Source organism: Arvicanthis niloticus, chromosome 17, assembly GCF_011762505.2.
Source record: "Arvicanthis niloticus isolate mArvNil1 chromosome 17, mArvNil1.pat.X, whole genome shotgun sequence".
Lineage (NCBI taxonomy): Eukaryota > Metazoa > Chordata > Mammalia > Rodentia > Muridae > Arvicanthis > Arvicanthis niloticus.
In genome coordinates, this window is record NC_047674.1 from 43,487,204 (window position 1) to 43,506,162 (window position 18,959).

The 18,959-nt window shown below is 38.7% G+C and overlaps 1 protein-coding gene across 48 annotated transcripts in view; it reads left to right on the forward strand.

Annotated features, from left to right (window-relative positions):
• Window positions 1–18,959, forward strand: part of Rims1 (regulating synaptic membrane exocytosis 1) — a 468,064-nt gene that overhangs the window by 274,792 nt on the left and 174,313 nt on the right. For 3 of the 48 annotated variants that reach the window (XM_076915197.1, XM_076915187.1, XM_076915183.1), the window contains exon 1: window positions 8,164–8,374. The exons of 37 other annotated variants lie outside the window; for them this stretch is intronic. In XM_076915197.1, coding sequence (XP_076771312.1) covers window positions 8,260–8,374 — 115 coding nt within the window. In that variant the 5' untranslated portion in view covers window positions 8,164–8,259. Of the gene's footprint in view, window positions 1–8,160; window positions 8,375–11,017; window positions 11,115–18,959 lie in introns of those variants that run through there. 8 more of the 48 variants (XM_076915188.1, XM_076915190.1, XM_076915186.1 and 5 more) reach the window with 5 other exon arrangements.

Below are 18,959 nucleotides of genomic sequence, written 5' to 3' on the forward strand. Positions count from 1 at the left end.
AAAGAATGAGAAACAAACATTAGATGTAGGGGCTGCAGAGAATTGCTCATTTGAGAAATTATGAATTATGTTGAAGATTAAGGACCTGTTGAAAATCCCCCATTAAATTAAACATGCAATTCTGTATTGTTCAGAAAATGGGGAGCTGAAATTATGATAGGAATTGCTTAAATTTGATTAAACTTAATGTGTAGAATTTTCTTTAAGGCTCATTTTTCCCTCTCAAGGACGGCTTTCTCATCCCCTGACCTCTTCTTGTACTTCTACTTCCTAAATATTCATATATGGAAATCTGAAGCTAAGGTCTACACGTGGAGAGAATATACAGAATTTCCTTCTGACCCTGTGTCACCTAATTCAATATGCTATTTACAGTCCAGTTATCATGACTGCTCACACCTCTCTTTTTCCAACTTTATTTTTCCTCTTGGTAGAATGTGTCCTGTATTGATTCTTCTGGTGAAAGTGTAGGACTAGTAAAGTGTCATTGATTAATTAGCATCTCTTAAGTAATAGTGTCTTGGGGCTCATAGCTTGGGCTTTGACTCTTCCACTATTTCCTGTACTACATCACAAAGATGCAAACACAGCATGTGTCCTTGTTATATGTTGGAGCATCTTCTGGGTATATGCCCAGGAGTGGTATAGCTGAGTTCTCAGGTAATACTATGTCCAATTTTCTGAAGAACCGCCAGACTGATTTCCAGAGTACCATATTGCAATCCCACCAACAATGGGAGGAATGTTCCTCTTTCTCTACATCCTCAACAGCATCTGCTGTCACCTGAGTTTTTGATCTGTGTCATTCTGACTGGTATGAGGTGGAATCTCAGAGTTGTTTTGATTTGCATTTCCCCGATGTCTAAGGATGTTGAACATTTCTTTAGATGCTTCTTGGCCATTTGAGTTCCTTCAGATGAAAATTCTTTGTTTATCTCTGTACCCCATTTTTAATAGGGTTATTTGCTTGTCTGGAGTGTAATTTCTTGAGTTCTTTGTATATATCGGATATTAGCCCTCTATCAGATGTAGGATTGGTAAAGATCTTTTCCCAATCTGTTGGTTACCATTTTGTCCTATTGATAGTGTCCTTTGCCTTACAGAAGCTTTGCAATTTTATGAGGTCCCATTTGTCAATTCTTGATCATAGAGCATAAGCCATTGGTGTTCTGTTCATGAACTTTCCCTCTGTACCCAGGTATTCCCCATCTTCTCTTCTATTAGTTTCGGTGTATCTGGTTTTATGTGAAGGTCCTTGATCCACTTGAACTTGAGCTTTGTACAAAGAGATAAGAATGGATTGATTTGCATTCTTCTGTATGCTGACCTCCAGTTGAACCAGCACCATTTGTTGAAAATGCTGTCCTTTTTCCATTGGATGGTTTTAGCTCCTTTGTCAAAGATCAAATGACCATAAGTGTGTGGGTTCATTTCTGGGTCTTCAATTTTATTCCATTGATCTTCCTGCCTGTCTGCTCCACTATGTTCATAGCAGCCTTATTTATAATAGCCAGAAGCTGGAAAGAACCCAGATGTCCTTCAGCAGAGTGATGGATATAGAAAATGTGGTACATCTACACAATGGAGTACTACTCAGCTATTAAAAACAATGAATTCAGGAAATTTTTAAGCAAATGGATGGAACTAAAAAATATCATCCTGAGTGAGGTAACCCAGTCACAAAAGAACACACATGGTATGCACTCGCTGATAATTGGATATTAGCACAAATGCTTGCAATACTCAAGATTTTACAACTCACAGACCACATGAAGCTCATGAAGATGGAAGACCAAAATGCGAGTGCTTTGGTCCTTCTTAGAAGGACTAACGAAATACTCATGGGAGGAAATATGTAGACAAAGAATGGGACAGAAAATGAAGGAGGGGTCACCCGGAGACTGTTCCACCTGGGTATCCATCCCATGTGCAATCACGAAGGTAAATGCTTATGTGGCTGCCAGGAAGTACATGCTGACAGGAGCTTGATTTAGCTGTCTCCTTAGAGGTCTGCCAGAGCCTGATATACACAGAGTCAGATACTCACAGCTAACAATTTAACTGATAATGGGGTCCCCAATGGAGGAGTGAGAGAAGACTGAAGGAGCTGAAGGGGTTTGTGGCCCCATGGGGAGAGCAACAATACCAACCCACCAGAGCTTCCCACCAGCCTGGGAGCACATAGGGAGGGAACCATGGCTCCAGCTGTATATGTAGGGGAGGAGGGCCTTGTAGGGCATAGGTGGGAGAGGAGGTCCTTGGTCCTGTGAAGGGTGGACGCCCCAGTGTGGGGGAATTAGAGGGTGGGGAGGTGGATGGGGGCATATCCTCATAGAATCAGGGGGATGGGATAGGGAGTTCCTGGGTGAGGGGGAAAGGGGATAACATCTGAAATGTAAATAAAATATACAATAAAAAAAAAAGAAAGAAAAAAAAAGATGCAAACACAGTCCTGGCAGATGAACCGGGGCTTTTTCCAGCTCTGTTGAGTGGAGGAACCTGGGTCAGAGATTGCTTCCCATTGCCCAGGGTGAGACTACTTATACCAGTCTCCCTGTTGGTGGGTCACTCTTACTACTGACTTTTCTCTAGATTCTAATTTAACATCCATCTTTCTTGTTCTCTTTTGAGTAACTTTTTAAAAATAAATTTTTTTTTGCATAGAGTAGAGAATGATTACATATATGTCTTTTATTTTGAACATCTCACTATTTTTAATAAGAAAAAATGTAAAAGGTAACTAAGGGAAGTGAGGGAAGAATAAATAAAACAGTAGGTTTTTTATTTTTTTAAATCATTTAGACAGAATATAAGCCAGAGTTAACATTGCCCCTTGCATGATTCATTTGGCATTGTCTTGCTTACTTTTCCTATTTCTATAATAAAATACTCGAACAAAAGCAACTTAAAGAGAAAAGAGTATTATTTTTCTTTTTTATTGGATATTTTATTTATTTACATTTCAAATGGTATCCCCTTTCTATGTTTCCCCTCTGGAAACGTCCTGTCCCATCCCCCTGCTTTTATGAGGGTGCTCACCCCCCGCCCCCAGCTCCCTCCTCACTGCCCTGGCACTCCCCTACACTGGGGCATTGAGCCTTCACAGGACAAAAGGCCTCTTCTCCCATTGATGCCTGACAAGGGCATCCTCTGCTACTTGGTAGGTATCTCATGGCTCTGGTATCTTTAACATGTAAGTCTTCAGCTGATCCTAATGCCCTGTCTTTGTTCATCTGAAGTATGCCAGTAGCATACTATTTGTATTAGTATGGCAGTGTAATGTATCTTGAGATCAGTGATTGCAAATCCCAATTTTTCTCAGAATTGTTTTGGCTACTATGGTCTGTTTATGTATACATATACATTTTAGGATAGTTTTTTTTTTTTTTTTTTTGTATTTCTGTGAAAAATGAGATGTGGATTTTGATCAGGATTGCATTGGATCTATAAATAGCTTTTGGTCCAATGGTATCACAGTGTTAACTTTATTAATCCAGGAGCATGGGATCTTTCAATTTTCTGTGTAGCATTCCTTCCATGCAGCAGGAGAGTAGTCTTGATTCTTTTGCCCACTGTTTGTGTTCTTTTTAAACCTGCTATTTGAAATCTGTCATATTTTGCTCAACTCTCATCCTTAGGTTTTTCAACCTGTTGTTTGAAATAGTTTCTGTCCGAGACAATAGTAAGAAACCGAATAGCCTGCTAACATGGTAATAAAGAAAGTTCCATTGATCCAGACATCATTACTTGACTCGTAGCCCTGCAAAGACAAATGAATGTATCCCTTTAATGGCTTTCAAACTTAGAAATATCGTTTACAGATGGCAGTAGAACAGAGCGGAAAAAGCTAACTGGGATTCCATTTGAAGCTCTTTAGAGCCTATGTGAATATGTCTAAGATTAATAAATCAAAAACAGTCAAATTTCTCTCTCCCTTTCTCCTCCTCTTCCCTACTTCCCCACTCTGTGTGCGTGTGTGTGTGTGTATCTGTCTGTCTGTCTGTCTGTCTGTCTGTCTGTCTGTCTGTGTATGGCAGGAACGGAGAGCATTAGATATGTGTGCGTGCCATTTCTACAGTGCACATGTGGAGGTCAAAGGACAAATTTGAGGAGGGATCCTCTTTGTCCACCTTTTTGTGGGTCTGGGGATTGAACTCTGGTTTTCCAGTTGGCATACCAAGTGCTTTTACCTGCTGAGCCATCTTGCGGTGCTCCCCTCCTCCTTTTTTTTTTTTTTTTTGCCTTGTTTACTATCATTTATGGAGAAGTGTAATAGTAGCTAAAGCATCTGGCTACCAGTTATCCTTTAAACATCTCATTCTCATGAAAATACTAGATTTCACAGTGTGCCACTTTACTAGGATACCTGTAATAAATGGGTTGGTCAGTTACAGACACACATGGGAGACATCCTATGGAAGATGACTCAAGTCCTAAAATATCACTCCAGAAACATGGCCTATCATTGTTTCGGCATATTGCTTCACCTGTCTCCCTTTATATCACACCTGATATTGCTACATTTTCATCTAGAAGCTTTTAGAACATACCACAAATTGAGCTAAATTATATTGCTTAATACTGAAGATATACTTGCTAACACTCAAGATAGATACAAGTGTGTGATCATACATATGTATGCTGTGGATGGTATCAGTGTTGAAACCAGACTATGACACACAGCCCTGCATGTTGATTTGAATTTGTGATGTGGGATAAAGTCCTTGGACAACATCAATTACATTGTCCTCTTTTTTTTTTTTAATTTTTCTTAAAAATCTTCAGGCTACACAGTTTATAACCAGATTTGCTTCTATTGTTCAAAGCCCCCTTGAGACATAAATCCTAATAAACATAAATTGAAGCCTTCTGTCAAGGAAAATTATAAATATGAATAGTTCTCTAGATACCAGAGAATTGAACTAAACCCACTCCTTCCTCAAATCGTACAGTTTTATCCATCCTGATGTCTTTAGAACTATTCTTGCATTCTCTCATGATCTTGTTATTCTACAAAATGTTATTTTGTATAGTGACTCTTACTTGTTTAGACAGATATAATTTCAACTGCTTTTTTTCTTTTGGTAGACTTCTTTTTATTATTTATTATGTTTTATGCATTAGACTCAGGACAGTTATGTCAGTGTGGTATTGAATAAACAAAAGACATTAATACCAAAGTATGCACATGTCAGTCAGAATGCAGATAGCTGAGTTGCTATTTTGGAAGCATGATCACAGACATTTTAATGACAGCAGGGCATGGAACCATGCCTACTCTTGGTAAAATCACTTCAGCTTGACCCTGGATACCACCTCTAGATCAGTAAAAACAAAATTTATTACTTCCCCGTCTTTCTTGTTAATGACCACATTTTTAACATATCAGAAATGAGAATTAACAATGCAAGCATTCCCTCAACTGCTACTAATATGAAGCGGTTGCCAAAAAAATATGCTCAGATTTGTTTGACTGGTGCTAACAAATCCTTGATGCAGCACTTCTTGAAGCCTTTAGTGTGGATGTGCACTGAGACTATTTTAGAAACGAATAGAACATGTGGCCTGATCTGAACCCAGCTGATCAGGGATCCTTTCGTTTTCACAAGTACTTGCTAGTAGCTTCATAAGCTACTGACGTCAGAGCATGGTAGTACCCACTAGAGTTTCAGGAAAGGGCTAAGTCAGTAGCATATAGTATGTTACCTTCCACCGAGATTCTGAGCTTCAGCTGTAAATCACTAAAGAACACAGTCTGGGTTAGCCATGAGGTAGAAGTCACTCCTCAGACCCAAGGAGATGATGAGCTGAAGCATTGTTAGCATAGCTGGTTGTTGTCATTGTCAGATTCAAAGTCTTGCTGTGCTGCTGACCTGCCCTGTGTACATCTGGAGTACTGAACTATCATCATTTAATATTTCAATGCCAAAAGCTTGGTCTGAGTATGCTTCCTCTTTACGCAACGTTCAAAGTTTGGGCGTGAGGAAAGAATCCTGCAGACGCATACATGCCAAGAAGCTTGAGAGGAATTACAGAATAGTGTCAGCGTACAGTTCTCCTTTGGACACTTCCTGAGATGCTTCAAAAATGGAGAATAACTGTGTGCTTTGTGTTTAGTTAAAGGAAACAGCCCGGAGAAAAATACCTGATACCTGAATTTAAATGTATTCTTTCATAATTGTTTGTTTAATAAGAATTGTGTTTTACTCTTGGAGGTAAAAATTAATAATGACAGTATTTCCAAAGGAGTCTGGTATTTACACAAATACAGCTCTTCTGCCAACAATTTGTTCTGCTGTTGTTTCTTAAGTGCCAGTGTGTTAATACAATACAGTGTGGCTTGGAAAGAGATAAAGCTAATGAATACAAAAGCAATCTGTTATAGCTGAATGACCAGCCTCACATCAGTGTCCCCACAAACGGATTCTCAATATACATATTTTTTCAACCTTTAGCACAGACCTTTACTCCCTTGGTTGGAAAACAGACATGCCCTTAGTACACACCTTTAATCTAAAACAATGAAGGTAGAGTTAGTTTGTAGAAGGAAGCATTTATGTTCTAAAGTGATGTCTAATAGAATGGCAGACAAAGGAAAGAATCAGAGAAAGATTTGATAGATAGGATATGTCCAACTCTCACAAGGACAAGAAAAAGAGGCTACTTCAGAGAACACCACAGAAAAGAGAAAGAAAGAGAGGAAAAGAGAGAAGGCAATTTTACCAGGAAAGTTTTACAGAGACTAGTGGAAGAGAGAACAAACTGGACATAGGTGAAGACATTATGAGCCAAAGAATGAGAAGGAGCTAGAAGATTAGGACAAATTACCCAAGCTATTATGAAGTCAAGCAGAGCAATTCAGTCAGAGGCTGAGAGTGAAGCCAGATTGAATCAGTCAGCATGGAGAGGATTTTAGCCAGAAGAACTGAGTTGAAGCAGCCAGCCAGATTAGAAAGAACAAGAAATGTGAGTTTATTTAGCAGTAAATCTCAGAAGCTGCAAACATTCTAGGCCTCGATTAATTGTATGGAGGCTAAAAGCTTCCAGAACTAGGCCTAGGTTAGCAGGCAGAGGTAGTAAGTCTCCAGAAGACAGTTACATCAGGCAAATAACAAATACATTAACAATGATGCTTGTATTTATTTACAAGTTTTTAATGATAATTTTGTCACAGAATTCCCCATCTTGGATTATTTTTCAGACTTGCCATGACATAAATGAACATTCTTTAGGAACTATGAAATGCATTCACCTACAAGAAAATTGTAACATATTAAGCCTTTATTTGTATTAAAATAAAAAAATAACATGTGTGAGCAGAAAAAATACTGAACATCATTTGCACCTATTGGTATTGGTGAAATAACTCACAGGGTAAAAATGGAAAGTAATTTATTTTTCTTAACGGGAGCATGAATATTATCTATCAAGATGTCCAGGTTTTCATCCTGGAAAAATGCTATACTATTGACATCCATAATATCAATACTTATTTTTTTGAAGATTCTTCTGTTAGGCAAATAAAACCAAAGAGATCCTATTTTACATAGTGATGTAATAGATAAAAATACTATATACAAAATAAATGTCAGGTACAGTTATAACCTACTTTCATTCAACTTTTTCAGAAGTAATACAGAAATTTTTCTTTATAAATCTTATATGAAACTGTAAGAAGTGCCCCCCGTTTCCTGAATTTTAATGGTACTGAGCAAAAGCTGATGACTGACTAACACTTCCAAAAATCATCATGTCAGCTAAAGGCCATTTCATTGTCATAAAAATCCTTTATTTAGCCCTCTCTGCAAATAAGCTCCCAGCAGGACAAAGGACACTAGTTAAAGCAATTTGGGCGATAAGTAAACATAAGGAATAGGCTAGGAGCATAGTGTCATCTGGCAGAGAATCGAGAGCTTATTTCCTGAATCCTGTGGATCTGCTTAAAACCCAGCAGAGATGCCAATATGCTTCTCCTCAGTAAATGCTACCCGTCTTCGTACTGCCAGGCCCATGGAGGTTTGCGCATGGCCTTTTATCCAAGCAATCTTTTGGGTAGCCGCACGGTGCCTGCCATGACCCGAGTTAGTCATGCAGGGAGACTTCTCCCAAGCTCACACCAACGTTTTCCTTCAGTTTCCATTTTCGGCGACTCCTCTTGTTCAGTGCTAGAAGCGTGGCGATGGAGGAAGAAGTACACACTCTTCTCAGATAAGGCCCTGGGCAGCGGAGAGTGGCTGTTCTCGTGTTGCGTTTCTTTAAATGGTTGTTGTGATGTGTGCGTCTGGGATACCCGTCTCCGCGGAAGGGTGGGGAGAACTGAGATCTGTTGATTCTGAGGCAAGAACACGTGAAACCCGCCGAGGAGCATGTGCTGGTAAGACTGGGGAACAGTAATTCTTCATCACTATTTCCAGTTGTATCCAATTCTATGTTAAGCACTTCCATCATAGCCATTTTTCCTGGTCTAAATATCCGTGTGGTTTGTACAAGGTGCGGAGTAATTTTCTTGCGTTTTCTAAATGGTGCAACTTTTTCATTGTCAACTTTATCTTTAATCCGTTTTTTTTTTTTTTCCCCGAAATAAGATCACAGGGTTTACAGCAAGGCCTGAAGGTTCCAAGAGGTGGATCCTGCTTATGATTTGTGTTTGTGCGTACTAGTCGAGATGTAAAGATTAGGAAGCCAGCGTTCTGTGAAACCAAAGACAATAATAAATTGCTTAATTGTGCGTGGGTTTCGGGTTTCAGTCAATGTGTTCATGCTTCATGATCTCAAGCGAATGCAGAGACCAAGGAACAGGACTAGACAGAGCAAACCATAGGAAACTTTTTCCAGACAATGGGTACTGACTGGGTTTTAGTGGATAACCCAAAACTTTAACATTCACAGATTGTCACATAGCTGACAGTGCCCGTAGGTTAAATAATCTGAGCGTAGCCTACTCTGAATTGCAGCCGATGTTAAACTTGTGCATTTCCTCTCTAAGGAAACCAGTGTGCTGGGGTGGGATGGCTGTGGAATCACGGGGTAGGGGGGTGGTTAGGGGTAGGGGTGGAGGTGGGGGGGTGGCTGGGGGAGGGGGTTGTTAGGCTGTGTACTCTGACACCCAGAGGAATTCCTGTCACTCAAACTGAGACTTGTTTCAAATATGAATTAGGAAGTAAGTAAACAGTTAGTATAAATTTCTAAATTAATAAAATTGTAACAGGGATTTGTTTTTTTCCGCTTTTGTTGCCTGTCTTCAGTGAATGATATCTGTCACTCTGCCATGAAATATCATGGCATGTGGCATCCAGAAATGACTGAAAAGCTATTTTACAAAAAGGGTCAATAACAGTTTTTTTTTCCTAATATTGACTTTGTTTTTATTCTGTAAACTGCCTGCTGCTCTTACCATTTCACAGGCCTGCTTACTTTACTAAGGGTTTTTGTTGTTGTTCTTTTAAAAACAAAATTTATTACCATTTTATATATGTAATTAAGTCAAGGCAATTTAGAGAATGCAAAGAAATTATACACGAATAATATAAATATATGAGATAGAATGAGGGATAAATACAGACTAATAGTATTGAAAGCCAGTTATCATTTAAAATTAGCACAACTAAGAGGGGCTTGGGGAGGGAGAAAACAGTAACACATAAGGATCTAAAACCCTTTGAGTCTTGACACAGAATCAGCATGAAGCTTTAAATTTTGTTTAACTTACTGATGTGGCTTATAAGATGCATGCGGGATGAGGTGGAATCATGACAATGTTTTTAGGTACAGAAAATGAATCAATTTCTGAAAGTTTTGGCTGTCCACTACTCCTCATGCCTGTGCTGGCCTGCATGTCTGTCTACACACTGTGGCTTTGTCAGTCTTTCTTAGGACACTCACATAGCAAAAGAAACAAGTTTCCCAAGCACAGCCTTCCAGCTTCACTAACTGCTGGAAAGGCTAAAAACAACCGTTACTGATGCCAGACCTGGGAAAGGAGACATGTAAGATTACAGAGCCCAGCAGAGCAGCCCCGTTGTCAAGGTGAAAAACTTTGCCTTCTTAAGTCTGGTGAGATTTCATCCCAGATCAAGACAAGTTCCCAATCCAGAGCGCTATGTTTAAACCACATGACCTTGGGCTTTGCTAAGTCTCACTTGTTGTGCCCAATATAACTTTATCATATCCCTATAGAATAAATGAATTAAATAAAGTGATCAGACAGTACTGTGTTTGACATATAAAAGGCCTCCAATTTATATGTATTGCTTTGTAAAATTTCCTTCCCCATGCTACTGTTTGGTTAACTTTTGACTAATGTTGGATTAAAGTACACTTGGAAGTTTGTAAAAAGAAAAGGAAAAAAAATCCCTAAAGATCAGTTTGTTAGAGACTGGTATGTTTAAGTTGTTGCTGAAATTATGTTACAATCAGTGCTTAAGTGCTGTCGTTTCTCATAAGATTTCTTAGGGAAGTTCGTGTTACTTAAGTAAACACAGCATATTTTTTTAAGTTAACGACAGGTTCCAATTCTCCCTGCGTTATCATTCATCAGCGTATATTATGAAATAAAGTAGAAGCAGCCTCCCTGTGGGTCTTGAAAATGCTCTGGACTGGGCTAGAGGAGTGTGTCCCGGTCTGTTACTGTTTTCTGGTGACTGACCGTTTTGCCATAATTAAATGGAACTGGGATTTCTTTCAATTAATTTCCCTTCTTTTGCTAATGTCACTTTTATTCATTAATACAAGCTATGATATGGATGGAGTAAATGCAGGTGAAATGATTTTTGCCTTATGGACATCCCTGCTACACTATGAATTATAGGACTACAGACACTCATCTTTTAATATCACAAATGTACTCCAGTCCCCCCAGCTCTCTGTTTTAGGTATGCCCTTTGCGTCCTCTGGAGCAGAGCCATTAGCAGTGGCATGATCATACAGGAGAGTCTGAACAAGCAGTTTTCTTCTGTTCCCCACAGTCCTCCCTGGCTTCTGTTTTATGTGCCCTGGTGCTGTTGTTACCACTGGGTGCCGTGCCTCATTTAGAAAAACTGCAGAGGAAATGGTCTGTTACGAGAGGCTTGGCAGGACAACTCCCAGGGCCTGAGAATGGGATCAGATTATTTCAGGTGAGTTTGGGGGTTGGGGGGGGGTGCATCTGAAGTTGGCCAGGGTCTTCTCTACTTTGTCATTGGAGATCACGGATAGCACAGTGAAGTGTCCCTGAGAGAGCAAGAGGAGATCAAGAGCATCTGCCGGAGTGGAGTCTGTCTCCCTTGATAGCTTTCTGGGACCCCAAAGCTTCCTCTCTGACTGCAAGGGAGTACCAGTATCTGTGTACTGCTTTAGGAAATGGTTGATTTGGGGGTGAGAGGGTTTTGCTGTCTGCTGCTGTGAGAGTCAGTTCAGTACAGCACAGTACGGCATAGATAAAAGCAGTGACCGATGAGAGTCCAAGCACTGCAGAGAGCTGATTCTATGACAACATAAACAGGGCCTTGTTTAGTGTTACCGTTGTGTAATGTGTGTAATATTGGGGACTGAAGGCTGTGTGTGTGTGGGGGGGTTCATTGAGATATCAAGGACCTTGTGAAATTTTATTTAGATTTTTGCACGTTGGTAGGCTTTTTTTTTTTTCTCTCTGTGTTTTGGGCTTCTGCCATAGCTAGCTGAAATTTAGTGATTTGGTGTCAGTAGCCCTTTAGTTAACCCTTTTGATGCTGCTGTTGGCCTTGCTGTGTTTCTGCAGTTTCTACTACTTCATACATTGCCTTCAAGGGCAGGTAAAGCAAACTATGCTATTAATCATAAGATGGCTATAAAGCTAATGGGATTCGTTGTTGAATTATGCAAAAGGGTAAGATATTAAGATGCATCATCTCTATTCTACCAGAGAATAAGGATCACTTTGCTTTGAAAATGGGAACTACATAAATATATAATTTTAAAATGTAGATGGTAATCTGCTTGCATTAGGTGATGTTATTTTCAAATTTTGATTGTATATCTGGAGTGTACATTGAGTTGTATGTACTTCAGCATTGTATTGAACTCACAACTTGATGTATAGTATATAGGTAATTTAGGAAGTATTCCTTTATATTTTTGATTAATCAAAGAGATTATGTTTTCATTGTTGACTGAGTTGTCTAGAGGGCTTCAGTGTTTAGTCTTAAAAAACAGAAAACTACAAGCTGCATACAGATGGTTCTTTTCAAGGGTTTGGAAAAGGCTGCCTAGGGTCTGATTTCTTTTGACCCAGGCATAGTCTGGATCGTAGATCGGTTCTGTAAACGGGCCTGCATTTCTGTTTGGTGCTAGGTTGTGGACTAAGAAAAATAATGTTCATATATGGGGAGACAGAGTACAGCCATGCAATGGAAAGAAACTGTATGCCTTGGGGGGGGGGGTCAGAGATTTGAGGGTGTGACCTTGGGGATTATTGAAAACCAACCTCTTCTGCCTCTGATTTGTCTACCCAGGGAGAGAGCACTTTACTGCTGTTGTTAGTGGGGATAGTATAGCAATTTAAGGTGCTCGATGTTGTCACAAGCTGATTTCTGCAGAGAAACAATGCTACTTTCAAACACTTACAGAGATGTGGTTTCCTTAGTAACATGCCTCCCCTCATCCCCTGATTTGCAGCACTGTAGCCTGCGATACTTTGTAGCTTCTGTAAAGGTCAAGAACAGCTTTTTAAAAATTAAGCTGGTAAATCTCTTGGCTTCACTGTAACTACTTTTCCAAATAGGGGTTGAGTGTTTGTAGTACCCTGACAAAACTTTCTGTTAGACCTCACTGCTTGGGAGGAAAGGCATCATGTGACTTGCTGCAATACCCCCGACTGACAGGGTCAAGAGCCTCCTGGCTGCTCTCTTGCTCCCTGTTGGGTTCAGCAAATCTCTTACTGGAGACATTGCTATCTCTTCACAGAGAATGATTTTTAAGTCTACTTCCTACCAGGGGCAAGCTCAAAATCCAGAGGATCCCAAGAAGGTGGGGAAGTTATAGTGACATCCAAGTCACAAGTTTAAACTAATCAAATATGCCCTTTTGGATTACTGTAATATTTTACTGTACATCTAGCCACAGATTCATAGACTGACTTATAATTAATTGCTTGTCGATAAAGGTCACACATTTGTGTTTATAGCCATGCTCACGGCATGTCACTCTTAGACCTTTACCATCCCGAGAGCAAGCCTGAGGCAGAGATGATTCATGGTTTTTTATATGGGGATGGCAGAGAGGAAAGAAAGTCTGGTCTGGATGACTCTGGCGAGCTCTGTGGAAATGGAATGATTTACCATTTCTACTTATAAACCTAGGAGGCTAGAAACTTCATTCGTAAAGGGACTCTTCATCTTCTGGGGTCTGGGTTCTGGTATTTTTCAACTTTATATATTTATGTGATCCTGTTATTGAGGGGTTAGCAGGACTTTTGAGACGAAATAGATACTATCATTTTGAAGTAGGATCTCTTGAGTAACAGGGAGCATCCTCTTAGAAGAATAATGGAAGTCATTTGGGAAGAGATAATTAAATGCAGTGAACAATAGTACATAACCTCCCTATATACTGCATAGATACTTTTAGTGAATGAAGTGAATGTATGTTACTCTCAGCTTTCCAAGGCCAAAGAGAATGGACAGAAACATGGCAGCTAAAGAAGTAGTCAGTGAAAGAGTTACTGGTTATTTTATGCTATAATTATTTGAAGATGTCTTTAATAGAATTGTTTATTATTATTTTCAGGCTGGTCATTGTATTCAGATATTGTAGATAGCCTGCTTCAAGTAGACTGCCTTCTGTGTTTAAGAGAATTGTCACAATAATAAGGTCCATTGTTTGCAGTAATAAATGCCTAGTTTTTAAGTAATTATTTCAGAGAATATATTTTATTCATGACATTTTAGGGACTTGTGATATACATTGTCACTATGATGAACCCTAAACTTTGAGCGTATTTTAAAGCCAAACTTAGAAAAGTTGGTTATTAAAGTAGTTAAAATTTAAAGACTTCTAATAATATTGTTGAATTCTAGTAGCATCTAGCATATATTTTATATCATTAATAGTTCAAAAGGGGGCCAGCAGGATATACACCAGCTGGCAATGGTGCCTGACTCTGTGCCTGACAAGTTGAGTTCAATTCCCAGGGTCCACATGTTGGAAGGAGGAACAGACTTCTTATAAGTTGTCCTACTGCCACAATCTCACTGTGGTATGCATGTCTCCCTCCTATGAATAAATAGATGTAATTTGAAAATAGTTTAATTTCAGGATTAGCATTTCTGATAACATGCAGAATATAAAAGTCTTAGCAATCATCTTATATATTACTCTATGTATTTTTGAAATTGTTGAAAACAGTAATTGTGAAAGATTAACACACCTGCTTATTTTATTGTTCTTTCCTTAGCTGACTTCTAAATATACAGCTTATTGAACTCTAGATAGTTGCAAGTGCTTCCTTAGGTGAATTGCCTTGCTTTCTGTATGTGTCTCCAAGTTACTTTCACTGCACTTTCTTGGTTTCCTAGGTGTGTCTGACTTAATCAAGGATCTTAGTGAAAGAACAGTGCCCAGAACCTGCAATAAAAAATGGTTTTATCAGATCAGGAGAAAGCACCAGGTGAAAAGATAAATGCCTTAATCCAAGTCACTTCCTCCTTCAGAACCTTTATATTTTAATTTGGGGAGAAATATAAAAGAGGAAATAGACTCTCAGGAGAGAAACAACAATAAACATAGAAACTCAGTCAAGAATTTTAAAGAATGCATGGCCTCCTTCAATGAGCTCATGAGCAATGGATAAATGGTTCAAGTAACTCAGGTTACAATTCTTACCTTAAAGGTAATAACAATAACTTGTTGCTATCCATTGGTGGAAAAATATGCATGTACTGTACATGAAGCTAAGCTATTTCTCCTCTCTTCTTAGAAAATAAGTCTAAGTGCTTTCAAATTGTCTGTGCTTTGAAAATACACATAACATCCAATATTTTCATATGTGATGCCATTTTATATCGATAAATTACATGTAGTGATATAAATACATTTCAGAGCCTCAGTCCCCCAAACACCAGTAAATGGTAATTATATACATTTAAGCTTTAAGCAAAGAGATTATGAATGACTGAAAATACAAGAATAGCAACATTCTTGGAACAGATCTGCAAATACGTGGAATAGCATGTGTCATCTCTACCCGAAAACTCGCCTAGTGAGGACCTCTTACTGTCCAGAATGGCCTTACAGACCAAGACTTCTTTTGACATTAGGCATCCTTGACATTATGTTGTAATTCCCTGGGTTTATTTAAAGAGCCAGCATTTAGTTTTCGAAATCTCTCTCTTTTGTTGTTGTTGTTTATTTATTTGTTATTGTTTGTTGTTGTTATTTTTGTGTTATCTTGGAGTTTGCTGTGATCAGAGCTATCCACTGACGAAGTAAAGTCATAGATACGGGAAACGCATAAAAAGAGACCCTCGAGTAGCTCTTGAATGTGAAGAGTATTGATGAGAACCAATGGTTTCTAAAGAGGAAAAGAATTGGTCTTGGCTTTTTTTACTGCATGAAATGGCCCTTTCTGAATTTTTCATACTGTCTTTGAACATTCTCCACAGTTGTCTTGATTAGCTTGACAAAACTGAACTACACTAGCTGCGTTTCTTATGTTCATGATGTACATGCACACATGAATATTTGGTCTCAAATATTCTATATATAATAATTACATCAAACATTGCTGTAGGACCAAAGGTCTTGGTGTCTGTCTGTCTGTCTGTCTGTCTGGTCTGCCTGTGCCTCTGTCTCTGTCTCTTCGTGTGTGTATCCGTGTGTGTATATGAGTGTATGCGTGTGTGTGTATGTGTGTGTATGTGTGTTTGTGTGTGCATGTGCACTTACACATGCTTTGATCAAAGATCTGGGGTATTTCCCTCTCCGTCTCTCTGTGTGTCATTGAAGCATTAATACATCACTTTGAAACACCAATAGAACTGTATGTTTGTGGTTGAAATTACATTACTAGCAAGATGATAACTTTTGTTGATTTTACTCTCTTTAGCAGTAAATAATGAAAACTATCCAGACTAGCATAGTATTACTTCTTCTAAAATTTAATGTCTAGACATTATAAGTTAAAAACAAGTTATTGCATTGAAATTATTTGCAAATAAATCTCAAACCTGCATAACAAACATTCCATATTTAAAACTAAATGATTTTTATCAAACTCATATTCTCACTAGCTAGAATAAAAGTAAGACTCAGTTTAGGGTACTGTTGTTCTGCTTTTAGTTTGAAATTGAAATTGTCCTTTAATTTGATATAAATGTAAAGTAAATGTTGAACTTGGCATTGGGGGTGTGGCCTAGGGCAGAAGTCTTGCTTTGCATGTTAGGTACTACTTTCGCTGCAGTGTGAAAACATGACAAGTTCTAGATAAGTTTCAAATACGAGGGTGAATTATTTTTTTATTATTGGGATTGTCAAAATGTCTTACTCATTGTAATGTAGTATTTCTTGTAACTTCTGTGTTTCTAGGGCTCAGTCTTGCTTTAGTATCCAACTAAATTTTTGGAAATGCAGTATATTTTATAAGGTTAGTAGACTTGTTAGATTAAACATGATATACATATTTTATTAGGAAAAAAGAGTTAACCATACCATCTTTATAAGTAACTACAGAGGATTTCCTTTGAAAAACTCTTTTTATGGATTTATAAGGCTTTTATTTAATCAGAAAAGGAACACCAAATGAATATTGTTTATATGATTGTATTAATACCCAGTTCAGTGTTTCAAAAGGGTGATTTCAATGTTCACATTTAACATCACTGGACACATTAGATAGCATTGCTGATACTGCAGTTTTGGTCCGTTTACACCTTTTTCCTTGATGGTCAGCTAAGATGAGATTGTTTATTGGGTTTGCTTTTACTTAAGAAATACTAAGTTTGATTAAGAATTTTTAAAATTTTTATTCACTTTACATCCTAATCACAGCCCCCTCTCTCTTCTCTTCCCAGCCCCACCCTTACAAGTCCCTGCCCCCCCCCATTGTTTCCTACACCTTCTCCTCAAAAAAAGGGATCCTCACCCTTGGGTACCACCCCACCTTGGGGCATCTAGACCCAGCAGGACTAGGTATATCCTCCCCACTGAGACCCAACCAGTCAGTCCAGGTAAGGGGAAGAGGATCCAGCTGCAGCTAACAGAGACTGAGATAGCCCCAACTCCACTAACAGCAGTGAACAGAGACTGAGACAGCCTCTGCTCCACTTGCTAGGGACCCACATGGAGACCAAGCTGCACATTTGCTCAGATGTCTAGGTATTCTAGGTCCAGCTCCTGTGTCCTCCCTGGTTGGTGGCCCAGGCTCTGTGAGCCCCATGGTCCCAGGTTAGTTAACTCTCTGGATTTTCTTAGGGTGTTCTTGACCCCTTCAGCTTCCTCACTTATATCCCCCACTATTCCACAAGACTCGTCGAGTTCTGCCTGATGATGAAGAATTTTTAAAAGACTTTTTGACTGCAGAAAATATAGAGCATTATGTTAAAAGCATGGAATTCTATGTTCCTAGATTTTTTTTTTTTGTACTTCATTCACAAAACATCAAGAAACAGAAAACGTGGTGTGAGAAAAATAACATGAATAGATGACATCTGTTCAATAACTGATTAATACATTATTTGATAAGCAGTGGCCATGATATTTCTGGATCTTAATTAGGGATGATTAAATCTGGGGATCTTAAAGTGATATAAATGCTCTCATTACTGAAAGACCTGGCTTTTCGTGGATAGTAAATATTTTACCAAACAGCTCATAGTTATCGTTACTATTGATTATATTATTTTAGTTCACATCTTTCCCATTAGAATTTTTCTACACACACACATGAGAAATTTCATCTGTTTTTGTACAGGTTGTCCACTTTTTAGTTATTATCTGGTGGATGCTGTTCTAACATCAGGACACTGTCCTTCTATCCAGCTGTCTCAGTACCCATTTGTTGAGAAATATCATTCATGTTTACATATGTGTGTGTGTGTGCACGCGCGCGCACGCGCATGTAATATAGATTTTGAAGGTAGGTAGGCTAGTAAGCAATTTAATTTTTGGTCTTTTTGTTAGTCTCGTTGTCCCTTTCTCATGCTTCTCTGTGATCACACATTTTATCTAGTGTATTGTGTAATATCAAGGCTCCTACCAGACTGAGTACCAAAGAAAGCTTCATGCTTTGACTACAACATTGGTACTAAGAGCCTAATGGAATTTTCAAGGAATAAGGTCTTAGGGATTAGACTTTGGGATTTTATCCCTATTGGGATGCCTTCCTCCACCGCGTTTCCCAACAGATGCAGAAAGAGTGTTTATGGGCTTGTGCTATTTAAACCAATGTCTGTGCACTAATTCCACTCCTGTTCTTTTCCTTTGCATCAAAGACATTTTGTGATTGGTGGATGGAAAAAAAACCTATATTTTAAATGAAAATAATGTTACAATAAATATACAAAAGTGCTTTGTGTATACTTGGTGAAATAAATTTAAATTCCCACTTTAAAACTTACCACTTTGCCTAGGAAATTTCTCCTACGACATGAATTTAAAATTAATGAAATTTTCACCTGGGAAAATAAAGGTAGAACACTAGACTGCAAACTCAATCATGAATAGCTGACACATTAGCTTTCAGGAAAAAGGACTATGGGTCCCAAAACACACAGTCTTTATAACAAACAGAAAAGCATTTGTTCAAGTACACACATGTTCTCTCTGATACTGATACCAGAGAGCTGTGACTTCCACACCATTGTATAATGACAGAGGCAACAGCACGTGGGCCACATTGTAAGGGCCAGATCATCACCAGGATCCAAGTGATGTAATGCGTAGTGTGGTAATAACAACGACCAAGAAAATGAGGAAGGCATCAGAGCATCGTGTTTACCGCAATCCAGATG